The 19,026-nt window shown below is 37.7% G+C and overlaps 1 protein-coding gene across 2 annotated transcripts in view; it reads left to right on the plus strand.

The window, feature by feature from the left end:
* Positions 1 to 19,026, plus strand: part of olfm3a (olfactomedin 3a) — a 55,369-nt gene that overhangs the window by 34,725 nt on the left and 1,618 nt on the right. For both annotated transcript variants that reach the window (XM_053495436.1, XM_053495437.1), the window contains 4 exons: positions 10 to 153; positions 5,396 to 5,551; positions 9,081 to 9,300; positions 16,795 to 16,901. In XM_053495436.1, the coding sequence (XP_053351411.1) occupies positions 10 to 153; positions 5,396 to 5,551; positions 9,081 to 9,300; positions 16,795 to 16,901 (627 nt within the window). The remainder of the gene's footprint in view (positions 1 to 9; positions 154 to 5,395; positions 5,552 to 9,080; positions 9,301 to 16,794; positions 16,902 to 19,026) is intronic.

Consider the following 19,026-nt stretch of genomic DNA (forward strand, 5'->3'; position numbering starts at 1 on the left):
TGTGTGCAGACGATCGGGCCAAAAGAGGGCTGGCAGGTGTACAGCTCAGCTCAGGATGCAGACGGTCGCTGTATCTGCACCGTAGTTGCCCCTGAGCAGAACCTCTGTTCCAGAGATGCCAAGAGTAGGCAGTTACGCCAACTGCTGGAAAAGGTACCACAACACACACTTTATACACATACACACATATAGAATGACATCCTGTTAGACAATTTGGATTTGCCAAAATGAATGAAAACTCCTTGAATTCTGATATCATAAATTAATTAGATGCAATGAATTTGCCTATCATTTCAAGGTAATATTTAAAATAGTGCAAATGGAAGATGCAGAAAAAAAATACCTGTACAGCATATAGCACCTCTGAGATGAGAACGCAAAATTAATGCAAATGTGTTATCAGTTTGAAATATCTGGCTTGCATGATAGGCTCTCCTGTGATGAAATTACACCTTCTCATGAAAAAATGTAAGTATAATAACCTGAAAAAATGGTAAGGAACTGTATGGTGTTGGGAATCGATTCAGCAAATGCTTGTGGGTAAAGGAGGGGGTCTTTTACAGTGAGATTCTGTACAAATCTAGTTTAGTAAAAGTCACAACATTTTGAATATGTGAAATGTTAATGAGTTTGTGAAAGTCCGAAGAACATGACGGACAAACACATGAATCACATGATTTTAGACAAACAGACATAAAATAATAAAAACAAATTGTTGTAAAAAGGAATTTGTTCAAATGGTCCATTCTGCATGACCTGAACGAGTCAAGGAATCATCTGGGATAAAGTATGTGATCCAAAATGTTTAAAGATGTCATAAAAAAAAAAAAAAAAAAAAAAACAGTCACTGGCATTGCATTTAAATTTGATCATGTGACTTACCAAAGTGACTTACAACTGAGAAAAATCAGGATTTAATCTTTGCTCTTGAACCCAGTAGTGGCAGCTTGTCAGTCCCGGGCTTTAAACTTATTACCTTCCTATCAGCACCCTTTAACCTTCACTTTAGAAAGTGAACAGAAAGTGCTTGACTCATTCATGCGCAAACTGCTCATCTTCAACTTTTTGACTACAGAGGACGATACTCCAGGTCCACTGATATGATCTTACAATCATCCATAAACCCAGTAAGGCAATACTTGTTTGCTGTTGCAGACACACCTTCCAGAAAATCTGTCAGACCAACAGGGACAGTTTCAGTGACAGCATGGATATCAAAGTGCAGTCATGCCCAACTGGCTGAGGTCCAGAAGTAGACTGCAAAAGCAATGCAATATACTTGGGGGAAGAAATGCATTAAGGGGTTTTAGGAAAGATCAAATTCCCTTGAAGGTTTCTGCAACCAGCAATGAATTGCATGACATCTTCAGAGGTGAAAATTATCCAAGTTCCACACTTACTAAGAACAGAAGTTTTATTGTGTATGTATCATACACTGGTTATCACACTTTGGTTTAATTTGTCCATGTTTTAGTTTAGTTTTATTTTAATTGGATGCTTATTTCAAGTTTCTACACAAACTGTTTTTCTCCAAGCGCGTCATTCACCTTCCCAATATGTCAATAAAATTAGCTTAAATAATATGACTTTAAAGCACACATAATCAGGCAGGTTTACTGTCCGTAATCTCTAGACAAAATTGTGACTGGTTACCTCCATGAATCTACAGTCTGGGGTAGAATGGATTTGTCCTAGCCTAACTTATTCATATCATTATGTGTAGTTCTACTAATGACCATTGGTGGCTCTGGCATCATTTCTTAACAACAAATAAGACAACATTCACTCACTGGCTAACTTATTAGCAATACAATTAGGCATGTAAATATGATCAAGACAAGCTGCTGAAGTTCAGCTGAAGTTCAACTTAAGCATCAGAACAGCGAAGAAAGGTGATTTAAGTGATTATGAATGGTGCATGGGTTGCTTGTGCCAGACGGTCTGGTTCAAGCATTTCCATATTTGTTGATCTGCTTGGATTTTCACACACATCCATCTCTAGGGTTTAGAGCAAATGATCTGAAAAAGAGACAATAACCTGTGAGGACATTTCTCTGGCTGAAAATGCCTTGTTGATGTCAGAGGTCAGAGGAGAATGGCTGGTTGGAGCTGATGGAAAGGCTAATAGAAATATTTTGTTATATCTGAGGCATGCTGAAGAGCATCTCTGAATGTACAACACATCAAACCTTGAAGCAGATGTGCTACAGCAGCAGAGATCCACACCAGGTGCCACTCCTGTCAGCTGAGAACAGGAAACTCAGGCTACAGTTCACATGGACTCACCTATATTGGACCGACGATGGGAAAAACATTGCCTGGTCTGACGAGTCTGGATTTCTGTTGCGACATTCGGATACGTGGGTCGGAATTTGGTGTAAACATCATGAAAGCATGGATTCATACTGTCTTGTGTCAATGGATCAGACTGCTGGTGGTTGTGTACTGGTGTGGGGCAGGTTACTTGGCACATTTTGGGCATTGTTTAAATGCCTAAGTATTGTCACTGAACTTGTTCATCCCTTTAAGCTAAAATCATCTCATCTCACATGACATGTTTCTTGGTCACTGTACTCACATGGCCTCCACTGTCAACAGACCTCAATCCAATAGAACACAATGGGTGACTGAATCCAATTGGTGGAATGGGAGATTGGCATCATGGATGTGCACCCATCAAATCTGAGGCAACTTTCTCATGCTGTCATGTCAATATGGACCAAAATCTCTAAGGAATGTTTTCTTGTTGTTGAGTCTATGGCTTGGTACTAACAGAGATTTTATCATGATCATGCAGGAGGTACAAATTGACTTTTCTACAACACAGATTTTACATATAGCAGACACTTTTATCGAGAGCAACTTACATTTTTATCTCATTATACACTTGAGAAGATAAGGGTTAAATGCCCAACAGTGGCAGCCTGGCGGTTGTGGGACCTTGCAAACCACAGTTCAATGCCTTAACTACCGAGCTACCCCTAGCCCTAGAATACCTACTGCTCAAGCATAAAGCCCTCAACTGGCCATAGTGTAATAGGTAATGACCACAGATATATTGACGGACAACAGTAATGGCTATGTGGTCATACTAGTGCTTAACCTTTACGACACCACATCCATACACAAGCGTAGAACAGGTTTCACCAAGCAGAGCATACCCAAAACAGCCAAATCCAACAACTAACCGCAATCGGAGTACAAAGGGGTTTGTAATCTTGGCTCTTTCATGTCACCATCATGCAGCATAGACTGTCCACAAAATAACGGTAAGAAATACTGTTAAAGGCAACAGTAAAAAATTTTCTCTGTCTTCTGGAAATTTGCAATTTTATTTCACCTGCCCATTCACATCACACCACAATAGCATGTGCACATCAGAAGAGGAAAACATCAGACAAACCAAAAGCCAAGATATGACAGGTCAGCCAAATAATTTACAGCTACAGCCTGATGAGTGTCAAAATACAACTCCATGCTACATGCTATTGCCAGCCAGCCAGCCAGCACACAACTTCAGAAGAGGATCAGGTGTATGTGGAAAACCCTGACATTGAGAAAGTGACAACTCAGTATGAACCTGAACAGAGCTGGAATAATGATACACACACACACACACACACACACACACACACACACACACACACACACAGTATATTTGTGCAGATGCAAGCCAAGTTAACATGGTACTGGCATTTTTATTGGGTTATATCACTGACAACATGGTGCTTAAATCATCCAGGTATCCAGTATTTTATAAGAAGCAACTCTGTCATTGCGAAAATATGTTTTAAATTGCATAAACATAATCAAATTTTCACTGAGTTCAGTAGGACTCGAACCATGTCTTATCCATACTTTTTCATTTAAAAGAGTCATTTGGGTTTATTTCCTCTAAGCTCAGGGAATCAGGGTAAAAAATATAGTTATCATTTGAAAAGTTGCCAAGCCTTCTTCATTGACTTATGGGAACAAGAACCATGAGTCCTTCAGTAGAACTGGCAGACACAGTTGCATTGCTGCCTGGTCAGTGGAGTTTGTTCTACAGTATCAGTCTCATTACTGTAGCATTCAAATGGTTAATAGCTACATTAGTGATTAATGCATGTACTTCATTTAGCAGATCTGTACAATTTGCTAATGACATCACTAATATTTATTAATGGCTCTATATTCTTTAAATCTCCTGAATAAGTCCTTGCTTCTGGTTTATGGATTCTCTAAGCTGCCACCTGAGAAACGAGGCCCGCTGTTAGATAAGGTGAAAACACTTACGATGGCCAAAAGCTGTTCATCACGTCAGATTTTCACACATTTGTTAATGCAGGAGAATTGGGAAAGAAGCGCCGGCACAATTGCATTAGGCAGAGGAACGTGCAATACTTCAAAAATATCATCATGATAGCAAAAGACGTTCAGAATGAAGACGATTGAACAAGATTATTACTCAAATGTACAGGCTGGTTATTACTCCAAATTTATAGATTTGTATACTATTGTAACTAATTAATGTATTTTACAGAAACACCACAAATTTTGTTCTAGTCATTTGTCTAGACAAATGGACTTAAAATGTGTTATTTAAAAAATCATTAATTGAGAAATTCATTAAATAAAAAATAAAAAAAACGATGTAACTATAGGCTGTAACATTAGTATAGCTGTAACTGAAATATTTTTCGCCATATTCAGGCAATTTTGTAGTACAGTAATACCTTAAAGAAATTAAATATGATAGACTAGATTACTAAATTGGATTAGATTAGATTAGATTAGATTAGATTTAACTTGATTGTACAGAGTCAGTGAAATGCTAGTAGGGAAACTTGCTGTATCAAGATGTTTTGTGGACATTTCACAATAATTGGTGTAAATGGACAATAGATTAAAAAAAACAGAGTAAATCTTCCCTATTACACAATGTTAATTATCTGATCATATGAATAAAAATTTAAATAAAAGTTATTAAAATCTAATAGGGCAAGAATGATTTTTCCGAGTCCAGATTGCTCAGCTATTCAAACCGTGTTCGAATGGGACAGAGATTAATTTCATACCAATTCATAACCAGCATCTTACTACTGGTTATATCCACAGATCCATCTTCTCCCAAACCCTCACCCTGGTCATTTGTACCCACAGTCCACAGTTTTTCCACATTGACCACTGCTGGATAAATGTGTGACAAACTGAACGAGTCATGCTGGAGAATATTAAACTCTGTAAGAGCAGAGGGAGTACTCTGTATTGCATTGTGGTATTTTCTGGGCTCGAACATGCCTGATTCAGCTTTCCCTGATGAATTAGTGCCTTAGAGAATGAAATAGAGTGCCAGAGGACTGATGGGAATTGATAAATGGCGCTACGTGCTAACGTGCAGTGACGGATGACGCAGGTGCAGAACATGTCGCAGTCGATTGAAGTGCTGAACCTGCGTACTCAGCGGGACTTCCAATACGTCATGAAGATGGAGAACCAGATGAAGGGGCTCAGGACAAAGTTCAGACAGATCGAGGAAGACCGCAAGTCCGTCATGGCGAGAAACTTTAAGGTAAATTTCATGAATTAGCCAGTGTCTTCTAGAGCTGTGGATGATAAATAAACTGTCAATTCAATTCCATAATTTTTTAAGTAGTTGCAATTTCTTATACGATTCACTAAAACTTAAGTTTAGTGATTTGACTTATTTTAAGCATATACATATCTTACAGATTTGAAAGTAATTAATACTATTTGAAGTGTATAATACATATTTAAATGATTTGTAACTTGTGTTGTTGATTGTTTGTATCTCTTGTACAAATCTGTAATCTTTTGTCCTGCCAATCTTCTGATCCACACTTCAGTCTATCCAGGTTTTATAGAAGATAAAAGCAATTTTTGTTTCTGCAACAGCTGTGCTTCATTGTTGAAAGATTTGGTTAAATTTGATTACTGATTTGATTCAGACTCTTTATTAAACCTTATTTGCAACACAGCCAAGTAGAAAAAAAAGATTGTCACCTTCAAATTATATAGGATAGGTGAATCTGTGTGTGTGTGTGTGTGTGTGTGCACCTTGCAATGAGATGGCACCCCATCCTGTGCCCTAAGATCCCTGTGCTACGTAGCATCCAGGCTTTCTGCGTTCCTGCCTTTACAGGGTAAGCATGGTGGAAAATAGCCAGATGAATTATTGTCTATCTATATTACAAACTGAATTTAAATTATATATAAATACATTAAATTATACAACATTTTAGAGTGATTTTTCTGAGCTGCACCAAGCAAAGAAAACAACTAAGGAGATTACAGGAACTGGGTTAAGAACCCTTCAACAAATTATCAAAACCTGGAAGGACAGTGCTGAACCGTTAGCTTTGTGGAAGCAAGAAGGCCATAAAAAATCATGATTTACTGTATACACTTGTTGCATTGTAAAAAAAAAAAAAAAAAAAAAAGGTCAACAGTAAAACCAAAGTTATGTTTAATTTTAAAAGTAAAAGCATTTCTACAGTATACTCACAAGATGTGATGAGAACTTACAGGATTGAGACTAAACAGCTGTGTGTTCGTAAGAAAACCACTTTTTAGTCTTATCAGAAAAAAGTCTTCAGTTTGGTAGGGAGTGTCCAGTTTATTCCAGAGTGATGTGCATGCCAGGGTACGCAGGGAAGCACATAAAGCAGAAGTGTCCATGGTGCAAGCCCTTGGAAGAAGTGCTATGATCTGGGGTTGCTTCAGTTGCTCAGGTCTAGACTCAGCAACGTTATGTGGCAATAAATCACAGTCAGCTGATGACCTGAATGTACTGAATCACCAGGTTATCACATCTATGTAGTTTTCCTGCCCTGATGGCACGGGACAGCCTCCTTATGTCCGAAGAACTCAGAGTGTGAAGGAGTAATTCTATGAGCATGAGGAATCATTTTCTGGCCACCACAGTGTGTGTGTGTGTCTAATGAAAGTTAAATGTGACTGAACGAAATCTTACATCTTGCAATGCAGTATATTTCACAGCACAGTTTGTTTTTTCGCGTATCCCAGCTTGTTAGGAAACTCCATCTCTAGACTAGATTTTTCAAGGTCGACACAGATATAAACCAATAAGAGCCTCGTAAATAAACAGAAACTAATTTAAGCTGCTAGTGCGGTGCACCTGACTTTAGCATCCAGTGTGCTGTGATGCATATTGTGGCTGCATGCGGTGATAAATCTGACCTCTGAATGATAAACCCACCCACAGGCTTCAGCATGGTAATGAAAGCATGCCTGTGGAGCACAACACTATGGTAAGAGCTCAGAGGACATATGTTTCCACAATCATTAAGCTGCTGTACAGAAGGAAACTATATTTAATTTTTGTAAAGGAAATCAATAGGTTCATGAGATCACTTATATCCTCATGTTGAGGCAGTGTATGTCCTGTCAGCCTTTCAGTGCAGGTACTTAGGGAAGTACAGTACTTTGGTCTCTTTCATCAACAAAATCAATTTGTTAGTATTTGCATTTGAAACTAAGTTAATACTATGAATTGTAATGCCTAGCGGAGATGTTATCAACTGGTCTTATGCAATCCCACATTGCATACTGAGAGAAGTATTTCATCAGACTGAACCAAGTGCTCAAAAAATATCATAAATATTACCAACGTATGGAAGAAAACTGTCTGGAGCTCTCATAATGCACTCCAGGTTTTTTTTTTTTTTACACATGGTTTCTGTAGCAGATCCTCTGCTGAGGCTTGCTGAGGTCAATTACAACCCTTAATAAAAATTAACCAGGCAACGGGACAGGAAAGAGTTTTAAAAGGAAATATATTTAAAAAAAAATATTTATTATCTTCTATACAATTATTACTGCTGTATGGACAGTAGAGGAAAACAACAAGGAAAACAGAACATTTAAAACTGATTGGAAAGTTTTAGCATTTAGTTTGTTTTCTGATTCATGTCTAAAGTTTAAATAAAATAAAAATAAATTAATAAAACATGACCACCAACAAATACCATTTATTATAATTTACAAACAGAAACTGATCAACAACTGAGCTGCGTGGGACACCTTTCAGGTTCAAAATGTATTTATTTATGTATTTATTTAAATTCTGAAACAAGTGCAAAGCAATATTATCAAAGTATAATTCTAGTAGGTAGGACAGCTTCAGGGATAGTGACATTAAAGACAATAGTACCATTAAGGATGTCTTCAGGACTGCAGACCCGCCGGGGATGGCCTCTAAAATAGAGGCCCATGGGGGATGTCTCCAGAGCTGGATACAAATTGGGCATGTCTTCAGGACCAGAGACACACTGGGGACATCTTCCAGAACCATTAAAGCTTGAAAAAATATGAATACCTCAGATATATCTACGACTATTTTCCTAGTCATCATAAAGACCTTTTAAGGAGTCTTGAGTTTTAAAGATGTTTTGCAGATGACCGAAGGCTAGCCTGTGTGCCAAATTGTATGTAGCCTATTTAGACATCAATAAAACTACTTTTTTCTAAAACCAGATTTATCACTGAAAGTAGAGTGTACTGAAATGTATAAATATTTTTTTTTTTATTGAGACTAGATTCTTTACCCCACTCAGGTAATGTATTTACTCTCAGTAAGAGAACCTAAGAATTTAATCCGGCATATTCAGGCCTGTTCCCAGAAAAGATCCAAAGGTTAAAAAGTCAATGTTTTTTGGCATTTAGTCACAGCAACTTTTAAATATGTGTTTTGCAGATTAATGTAACACAGAAAACTTGTAGCAGTAGAAGATTTACGTTATAGGCTGTTACAGAAGAAACAATTACCTTAGTAACAAAATCGGAAACAGAATTGAACCTTGTGGGACACCGTTAGAGACGAGTCCATGCAACAGAAAAAATAAATAAAGCACATGCGCTTAGAAATCTAATAACACGATGACATTGGAAAAAGATAACATTTTGCCTTCTTTATAGAGATTTGGCTTTGGGGTTTTAATAAAAAAGTACAGCTTGTGCCTTTTTGGACTGACATAAGGGTAAGTGTATGGTGTAGGTATTGGGCAGTTGTTCAAGATAGCAAGACAAATCTGTTTGTGTGTGTGTGTGTGTGTGTGTAGGAGTTGAAAGATCGAATGGATGAGCTGCAGCCCCTCATCCCAGTGCTAGAGCAATACAAAACAGACACTAAGCTCATCTCGCAGTTCAAAGAGGAGATCAGGAACCTGTCTGCGGTGCTGACGGGAATCCAGGACGAGCTGGGGGCGTATGATTATGACGAGCTTTACAACCGAGTCATAAGCCTTGAGAGCCGTCTGCGCAGCTGCATGAGCAAACTTAGTAAGTAGTGTCACATCATGTGAGCCTAATATGGCCATTACCATGATCACTGTGATTTATACGCACACTTCACGGGAAAAAAATACTTCATTAGCATGTTTCATTTTTAACACTTTCTTTCATTTTCAAGATTCAAAGAACTTTATTAGTCCCAGAGAGAAATTGCTTGTACTTGGTTATTGTTGTTCACAGTCATTTACAGGAGGAAAGGAGTAATTAATAAATAAATAACTAAATAAAAATATTGGTTGCACACTTAACATAATTCTACAGTTATTCCCTTAGTTGCACACTAAACATAATTCTACCTTATATACAGATATTGCACATTTAAGAGAAAAAACGGAAAGATATCGCACCAGTTATATGTGCAATAGCAACATGTGCAGTTATATGGATAATTCAGGGTTTGCTATGGTAATTGCAGAGTGGTGTGCCCAAGAGCATAGTTAAGTAAATATTGCACGGGTAAATTATATGTGTAAATAAATGATATTATATGTGTAAATAAATTAGCTTATATGTGTATATAAATATTGCACAGGTAAATTATATGTGTAAATAAAATCAGAAATTGCACTTGAAAAATGGTATGACCTAAGAGCATCGGTAGGTATTGCCTAAATTGTCCATGTACGTAATAATACTGTATTATTGTTACTAAAGGTGGCTCTCTCTATAGTGTCCATGTTACATAGAAGAGTTTTATTTTTATGGCCATTGGGACAAAATATATTTTGTGTGCCGTTCAAACATTCAAACACCACTCTTACTTTTCTTGTTTTTGGGAGGTCTTTCATGGAGTGTATGGCCAGCTTAGTGTTAAAACCCGCTCGTTTGAGGTCGCAACATAAAAGAGGGATCAAAACAAAATATGTAATCAATAAAGATTATTTATTTATTTGTACGAGTTTAATGTTCAAAACAATAAACATAATGAAGTCTATGGATAAATAAACAAACAAACACAACAAAAACTTAATCTACATGTTATGAAATGCACAAAAAAAACACAAAATTAAAGAGTCGGCAAAAAGGTTACACAATAGAACCACTCCTGAGACTCCCTCCACACAGAGTCTAAACCCCAGATAACCCCCACAGAGTCTTATATAGGCTACCAATTAGCAATTAATTATAGGATAGGCCAATCAGGATCATCCACACTCTCCTCAGTAGGGTCTGGAGAAACCTCAGGGTCGGCACACTTAGGATTTTAGAAATCGCACTATTTATATACTACAGTTCCACAGTCTTTCATCAAATATTTGGGGGTGTGGCCTGAATTTGCAATAACAGTCATTACTAGAAATGATATCATCATCATCATTACTCATGTAAACAAAACAAACCACTAATCATTAGCGCTATTCCCGTTATTGGTATTACTGTGATTTCTCTTATTACTGTCATTACACCATCATCATAATCATTTCCCTTCTGTTTGAATCAACAATAAACATTGCACTGCCAAATATCATTACCAGGATGACTAACACTACATCCACTGCTACAGTAACGCTTCACCCCTTTCAGTAAATACAGGAACTAATCCAAGCTGATTTTAATACATTTTGTCTTTAGTAAAGAAGACCAGAGGTCTCTGAAGCTACTGAAGTATTTGAATTATGACGGTCCGAATCATGATTTGATTGATCCCGTGTTTGTGGTGCCATTTACTTCATTTAACGTTTAAAAATAAACTCTATTTTTAGTCATTTTATCTTTGGGCATGTGAATACCTATTCATTAACAATGCTCACACATCTAATGGAAATAATTGCAGTGCATTTTTAAAGGGTTTTTCTTTGCTGCAGTTTTCTCTTGAATAAGTATGAACGGTTGAACTGTTAGCACAAAATGCACAAAATATTATTAGCATACAGTACATGCTAATGTCATGAGAAATTCAAGAACATGCTAGGAATTTCCTCAATTATATTACTGAACTCACTCGCTCGCCCGCTCGCCCACCAACCAACCAACCAACCAAGGGGAGAACGTACACACAAACCCCAAGGCTAGGATTGAACTCAGACCCTGGAGGTACATCGCAACAATACTAACCACTACTGCCTGCTGAGATCCCTGTCAGTTATGATAATTTTATTATTTCTGGGTTTTGTCTTAGCCCTTCTTTTTTTAAATGCCTTACTGCCATTAATCTTTTCACATCTATAATCAAAACTTGGATTAGACTTTAATGTTGGATTTTACTCTAACCCTTCAGACTTGAATGACACAAGGATCATTCTTATAAGGGCATTATGAAGATTTCATTCATTAGAATTTGAGAACTAATCCACATGTTTTTACCATATATTTACTACTTAATACTTAACGCCCTAAGACGATCCTGTGCTGCCTTGTTCTACCCTGTTCTGCCCAGTCATGGCCTGGCTGCACTTAACTATGTCTTCACATTCTTTTTGCGTTACCATGCTTATGTTAATGTGTCTTAGGTAAGTGAAGTCAACTCTCTGCTGCATCAAAGTCTGATGCAGTTGTACAATGTCCATTTAAAATTTGTCTCTTACAACAAACACGTCAAAACCTGGAAATATTCTCTGTTTATGTCCAAAGTGTGGCATGGAATCTAGTTTATTAAAGCAACTGTCTAAAGCAGGCCCTGCTTGGTTGCATCAATACATTATACACCCACCTAACTCTGAAAACACCAAGCTGTTAAAAATCTGCTTGCTGACTAATAAGGTGCTGTTTATCTTTAATGGAAAACTTGGACAGCAGCATTGACTTTATGTCTGACTAAAATTTGACAACAGCCTAGTGACTTTATTACATTAACCTAAGCCAAACCCTGACAATATCAGAACCTGGATAAACCATGCACTACTGGTCATGGTGGTGTTCTTGCTGTTTGAAACCTTGGCTGGTCCGTTTTAGGACCACCAAATAGATCGTTTTGAGTATATTGTTTTGAGACAGAGAAGAAATGCTGGTGAAGAAAGAATGTTTTATAGCTGCTATAAAAAAGTAAGAACTGTCCTCCTGATCAACCTGGCACCTTTAAGAGCCATGATTAAAAGGTAAATAATGTTGAAAAAAGATCCAAGGGCACTCAAATATGTGAAGGAGAAGGTGTGTATATTAGGTATCAAACTCCTAAACCAAAGTCACAAGGATTCTGCCATTTGCTATTAGGCTATAATGTTTGGCCTGCTTATTCCCTCTACCACAAACACCTAAAACACCAAAATATCATATTTAGAAACTTGCCCTTCAGCTCCAAACAACATGCTCAAGCAATTTCCTATTTCCCTGCTTTGCACTTTATTTCCCCCTTGCTCTGGACATCCACTATAATGACACTATCTTCACTGCCCTAAACCAACTACCTTTGCTCTGACTACCTTATCTGACCTTCACTCATCCTTCTCCCCTCATCACTCCTGAGCTCCGCTGTATAAAAGCAGCAGCATGGCATCTACAGTAGAATGCCCGAGCAGGAATACAGTATGTGCGGTTAATTTATATGCTTACAGATATCATCTAACAAACATATATGCTGATTAAGCTATTTAAAGCACTTTGATTATATATACAGTGGTGTGAAAAACTATTTGCCCCCTTCCTGATTTCTTATTCTTTTGCATGTTTGTCACACTTAAATGTTTCTGCTCATCAAAAACCGTTAACTATTAGTCAAAGATAACATAATTGAACACAAAATGCAGTTTTTAAATGAAGATTATGTTATTAAGGGAGAAAAAAAACTCCAAATCTACATGGCCCTGTGTGAAATAGTAATTGCCCCCCCCCCCTTGTTAAAAAATAACTTAACTGTGGTTTATCACAGTTAAAAGTTCAATTTCTGTAGTCACCCCCAGGCCTGATTACTGCCACACCTGTTTCAATCAAAAAATCACTTAAATAGGAGCTACCTGACACAGAGAAGTAGACCAAAAGCACCTCAAAAGCTAGACATTATGCCAAGATCCAAAGAAATTCAGAAAAAAATGAGAACAAAAGTAATTGAGATCTATCAGGCTAGTAAAGGTTATAAAGCCATTTCCAAAGCCTTGGGACTCCAGCGAACCACAGTGAGAGCCATCATCCACAAATGGCAAAAACATGGAACAGTGGTGAACCTTCCCAGGAGTGGCCAGCCGACCAAAATTACCCCAAGAGCGCAGAGACAACTCATCCGAGAGGCCACAAAAGACCCCAGGACAACATCTAAAGAACTGCAGGCCTCACTTGCCTCAATTAAGGTCAGTGTTCACGACTCCACCAAAAGAAAGAGACTGGGCAAAAACGGCCTGCATGGCAGATTTCCAAGGCGCAAACCACTTAAGCAAAAAGAACATCAAGGCTCGTCTCAATTTTGCTAAAAAACATCTCAATGATTGCCAAGACTTTTGGGAAAATACCTTGTGGACCGACGAGACAAAAGTTTAACTTTTTGGAAGGTGGGTGTCCCGTTACATCTGGCGTAAAAGTAACACAGCATTTCAGAAAAAGAACACCATACCAACAGTAAAATATGGGGGTGGTAGTGTGATGGTCTGGGGTTGTTTTGCTGCTTCAGGACCTGGAAGGCTTGCTGTGATAGATGGAACCATGAATTCTACTGTCTACCAAAAAATCCTAAAGGAGAATGTCCGGCCATCTGTTCATCAACTCAAGCTGAAGCGATCTTGGGTGCTGCAGCAGGACAATGACCCATAACACACCAACAAATCCACCTCTGAATGGCTGAAGAAAAACAAAATGAAGACTTTTGAGTGGCCCAGTCAAAGTCCTGACCTGAATCCTATTGAGATGTTGTGGCATGACCTTAAAAAGGCGGTTCATGCTAGAAAACTCTCAAATAAAGCTGAATTACAACAATTCTGCAAAGATGAGTGGGCCAAAATTCCTCCAGAGCTCTGTAAAAGACTCGTTGCAAGTTATCGCAAACACTTGATTGCAGTTATTGCTGCTAAGGGTGGCCCAATCAGTTATTAGGTTCGGGGGGCAATTACTTTTTCACACAGGGCCATGTAAGTTTGGATTTTTTTTCTCCCTAAATAATAAAAACCATCATTTAAAAACTGCATTTTGTGTTTACTTGTGTTATCTTTGACTAATAGTTAAATGTGTTTGATGATCAGAAACATTTAAGTGTGACAAACATGCAAAAGAATAAGAAATCAGGAAGGGGGCAAATAGTTTTTCACACCACTGTATATATAATCAACTTACAGTATATAAACGTAACAAATGGTTGGCTTCATTTGGTTCCTTACTTATTTTATCATATGTTTTTGACAGAAAACTGTTTTATTTAAAAGATTTAAGGCATCTCTCACCTCTCCCTGTGGTGTTACTCAAGGCTCAGTTTTTGGCCTGCTCATATTCATTATATATCATATAATTTTCTATACACCGCACACATTTTAGTTTGAGTTGAAAATATGAATGAGACAATAGATTTTTAGCTTTTAATTATCAATATTTCCATCTAGATCAGCCATAACATTTAAATTCAAAACATTACACCTAATATTGTGTAGCTTTGGCTTGTGCTGCCAGTGCAGTTTTGGCCTCTGGGGACATGATTCCACACAGCCTCTGCTAGTGTTCTGTGGTGTCTGGTACCAGGATGTCAGACAGCAGATCCTTTGCGTTCTGTGGGTTGTGGTATGAGACCTTTATAAATTGGAGTTGTTTGTCCAGTTTATCCCATGAGTGCTGGTTTGGAGGTCTGGTCAGTGGCAATGGGCTCTTTGCCTGCCTTATGAATGGCAGGCTGGGTGTTCTGGTGCCTTTCTACCATGGCCAGCATTGATTGATTTTTTTAATAGATAAACCAAGGAGGAAAATTGGTCTATCAGAAATTGATGAAAAATGAATCAACTAGCTCCACTTTATAGGGGTGATGGTATCACATTCCATCATTTAAATAAGACTGTAAAGAGGTCAAACCATGAGGTACAAACCTTTCATCAGCAGTAAGAATAAACTTGGAAATTCCGATGAATACACAAAGGTTTTTCTACCAAAGTGATGAAAAGACCAAAGTGTGGAGTAAGAAAAGATCTGCTAATGATCCAAAGCATATGAGCTTATGGGTCGAGCATGATGGAGATTGTGTCATGGCGTGTGCTTGCATAGCTGCTTCTGCCATGGGTACACTAATCTTTATTGATGATGGAGCAGCAGAATGAATTCTGTTTGTCATGCTGTACTGAGCAGAATTTCACCTCCTGGATAGGTAATTGAGCGGAGAACTACCCCAAAATACACTACAGCTAAAAGAAGCTGTGGTGCAACCCTTAAAAAAACATTACAGAAAAAGAATGCAACAGTTTGATGTCCAACTTAATGCAGTTGATTGCAAGCAAGAAATATACAATCAAACTTTGAATTTTGTTTACTGTTCCAATACTTCTGACCAGGTAAACATGTGTTTTGCCATCAAAGGAGTTATTAACTTCTTTGTTAAGAAAAGATACTTTGTTTGTTGTACACAAGAACTACAGTAACACTATGCATCCCAGAATACATCATGGCCTTCCTGTGACCTCCAGCTCCCAACACTCTCGTTGTAACTCACCTGATTACTGATTTCAAACAACCGGTCTCATTTACTCCAACACATACACCATCAGTCTTTCTTCTAATTTTTCTATTTCTTCTTTTTTAACTTATCATTAAATGATCAGAAAATATCAAAATACTACTAACACTGAAGAAAAAGAACAAGAGAACTTGTTTCTTCTTCCTATAAGCTTAATTAATTTCTAACTTCCTGTTGAACATGTGACATGGAACGTACAATACCAATACAAACAATTCATGGGGGTAAATGTGTTCAGATAACGGAGTAGATTAACTGAAATAAAGTGTACACTATACCTCTAAAAGTATGTGAACACCTGATCATTAAACATCCCAATTTAAAACCGTGTGCCCATTTAGCCACAAGAGAACAAGAAGTTGGGTCTGGAAAAAAAGAATGGAAGATGGCATGAAGTTGCCTTTTCAAAAGAGTGTCTTGTAGAGGACACTCAAGTTTTTCTATTACAGTCTTAATACACCATGTCACAATGGAGCTCACTGTCATGCAGGAATGGGTTTGAGCTAGACCATCAGAAATCAGACAAAGAAAGACGTTCTAGACAGTGTCTTTTGCGTTTGAGTATGGCAGAAGTTCAGGTAACTGAATGCTTCAGTTTATTTAACTTAAATGTGAGGTTGTTGTAAAGTATCTTTAATTTACCTTTAGTGAGACACCAATGGCACCACAACCATGGATCACTGCTCTTCCAATAGACCAGCAATCATAAAACTCAAATATATATTTACAATAATGTCACCAAAAAGCCTCCCTAACAATCCACCAAACAGCCGTAATACAAAAGCGGGTTTCATATTTCTGATTTAATATGCAGAACACAGCAACATGCATTATCAGTGCCGCCATGAAATTGCCTTCAGGAATCTAGTTAGTAGGCCTACATCTTATCGGTGTGTTCCATTCTCTCACAGCGTGCGGCAAATTAATGAAAATCACAGGACCTGTGACCATAAAAACATCAGGCACGCGGTTCGGTGCATGGATGACCGACCCAATGGCATCTTCGAGAAACAACAGAGTGAGTCACTTTTCTTTTTTTTTGTGTGTGTCCCTAATGGTTTAGAGCATTAGGGCTTCATAGAATTGGTGGAATCAATAAGACGTCCTATTGTATCGTGTGGTAATTGTGGTCATGCAGTAGATAAACACTCACTTCCTGTGTAGATGGCTATCTTTCAAAGCAATACAATAGAGCTGTCTGTTTATCCTGCTAAATGTCAGCATCAACAAATCAATAATGCATTATGATTAACGTCTTCAGCTGTTCTAGTGAATTAATTCATTTAATTTGAACATCTACATGATGCCTTCATTACACTACCGTTATGATGCAGACCTCGGCTTTGGAGCTGTCTTACACATACTATTTATTTACTAGTTTGTTTGTACACTCCTACTAGGAGTTTAAGGTTTACATTTTTAGTATTTTGACTATTTCCGGATAATAATTGAGATTATTATTATGGCATTATTGTCATTAGAGCGTTGCTGCTGTGATGTTTTTTGAGGATAAGTGATATATTATTTTCTCATTAAATTGGAGATTTGTCTAACGAGTGATTTTTCAGTTTGTAAATGTTGTTTTTTTTTTCTATCTACAAGGGTGTTGAAGTCAAACTGGGACTTTTAATTGTTCAGAATACCAGAACACAGTAATGACACTAAAAACTTTCTTTATTTCTCTATAAACAGTATTTCCCAGCTACACTAATGCAGTCAGTGCATTGGATGCTTGGATACTATCAAGGTAAAAAGTTATCCGGAGTTAAGTACACCGGAGCCATTATAAATAGATGTCTGCTTCATGTCTGAAATAAACTCAGGAACACCTTTAATGGCCCCAAATATGGCTTGGAGCGAGGTCAGGACTGTACAGGGGATGTGGCAAGAACTTCCAGCCGAGTTCCTGTAATGTGCAAGTGGTGTTGGTGAATGATTGTGTGTACACAATTAAACACAAGAGACGCATGTGTTTGTGTGTACACACAAACACATGCGTCTCTTCTGCAAGTTATCTGTCAATTTTCAAGGATCAGGTGTTCTACTCGCTGAATGTTCATGGAAAGGACTGCTGTCGGCTCAGAGCCACCTTACCCAGTATCATTATTCATGGACATGCGGCCTTCTTTAAAACGTTTGTATCGTTTAGATGTTTTACTGCAGCTCATCACTGTTCTGTGCTTAAAGTCTTCTGTCAATTTGAATTGTTTTTTACGCCTTCATTTACCAAAAAAGTCCCAGTTTGCCTTGAACACCCCTCATAAAAAAAAAAAAAAGGAAGGGTCTGTTCTCTGGTGGATTTCCTGCTACTGTTTGGAATTTGAATGTAGGATCCCTGGCATCTAAGGATGTTTAAAAAAAATACTTTGATTGACTTGTCGTCACATATAGCATGAGCAGCAGTTTTTAAAAGATATAGAAGTTATTGTAATATACATTAGAGAGAAAGCATGTGCTTGCCCCACCACTGTGGATGGTAAATGTCATGTGATGGGAAAAGTTAGTCAGTGAGTGGGATTTAGCAAGACCAAACTGTAGACACAATGGAAGAAACAAACCATCAAAAACTACAAAATATTTTGCCTCAAAAAGTTGTGGCTTTATTGAACGTTAACTTTGCACCACACTCCTTGTACTAGGCATGTCCAACAGCAGGCAGGTATAGAAACCCATGGCTGAAATCTTATTTACATAGGGGAATAGGTTCCTTAGTATCTTGAATATGTCATGTGATACAGTGCATAATGTACACTGTAAGTACACCTGTTCTAGAAAGAGGTCAGAGATAATGGCTAATCAAACACCGTCATGAAAGCAAAATCATTTCTGGGACACAGTTCTGGCAAGTTATTAACAAGGGTTTGGTTAGGGTTAGGGTTGGGGTTAGGGTTATAGGTTGTATAAAAACAAATTTACCAAACTTTCACCATCTCATGGAGAGACAGTAATTTCATTATTATGACTTAATGTAGGCCATTCACCAAAATTCAGTGATTGTTGACAGCATGTATTAATCAACCAGGAAACCAGGGTTAACTTTTGTCTTTATGCTACCACCAATATGCTTCACAGTGTAGACGGTGTTTTGGAGTGGTGAACTATGTTAGGGTTCTACCAATGTTTACCAAATATTTTTCCATGTT

This window comes from Clarias gariepinus, chromosome 4, assembly GCF_024256425.1.
Source record: "Clarias gariepinus isolate MV-2021 ecotype Netherlands chromosome 4, CGAR_prim_01v2, whole genome shotgun sequence".
Classification (NCBI taxonomy): Eukaryota; Metazoa; Chordata; class Actinopteri; order Siluriformes; family Clariidae; genus Clarias; species Clarias gariepinus.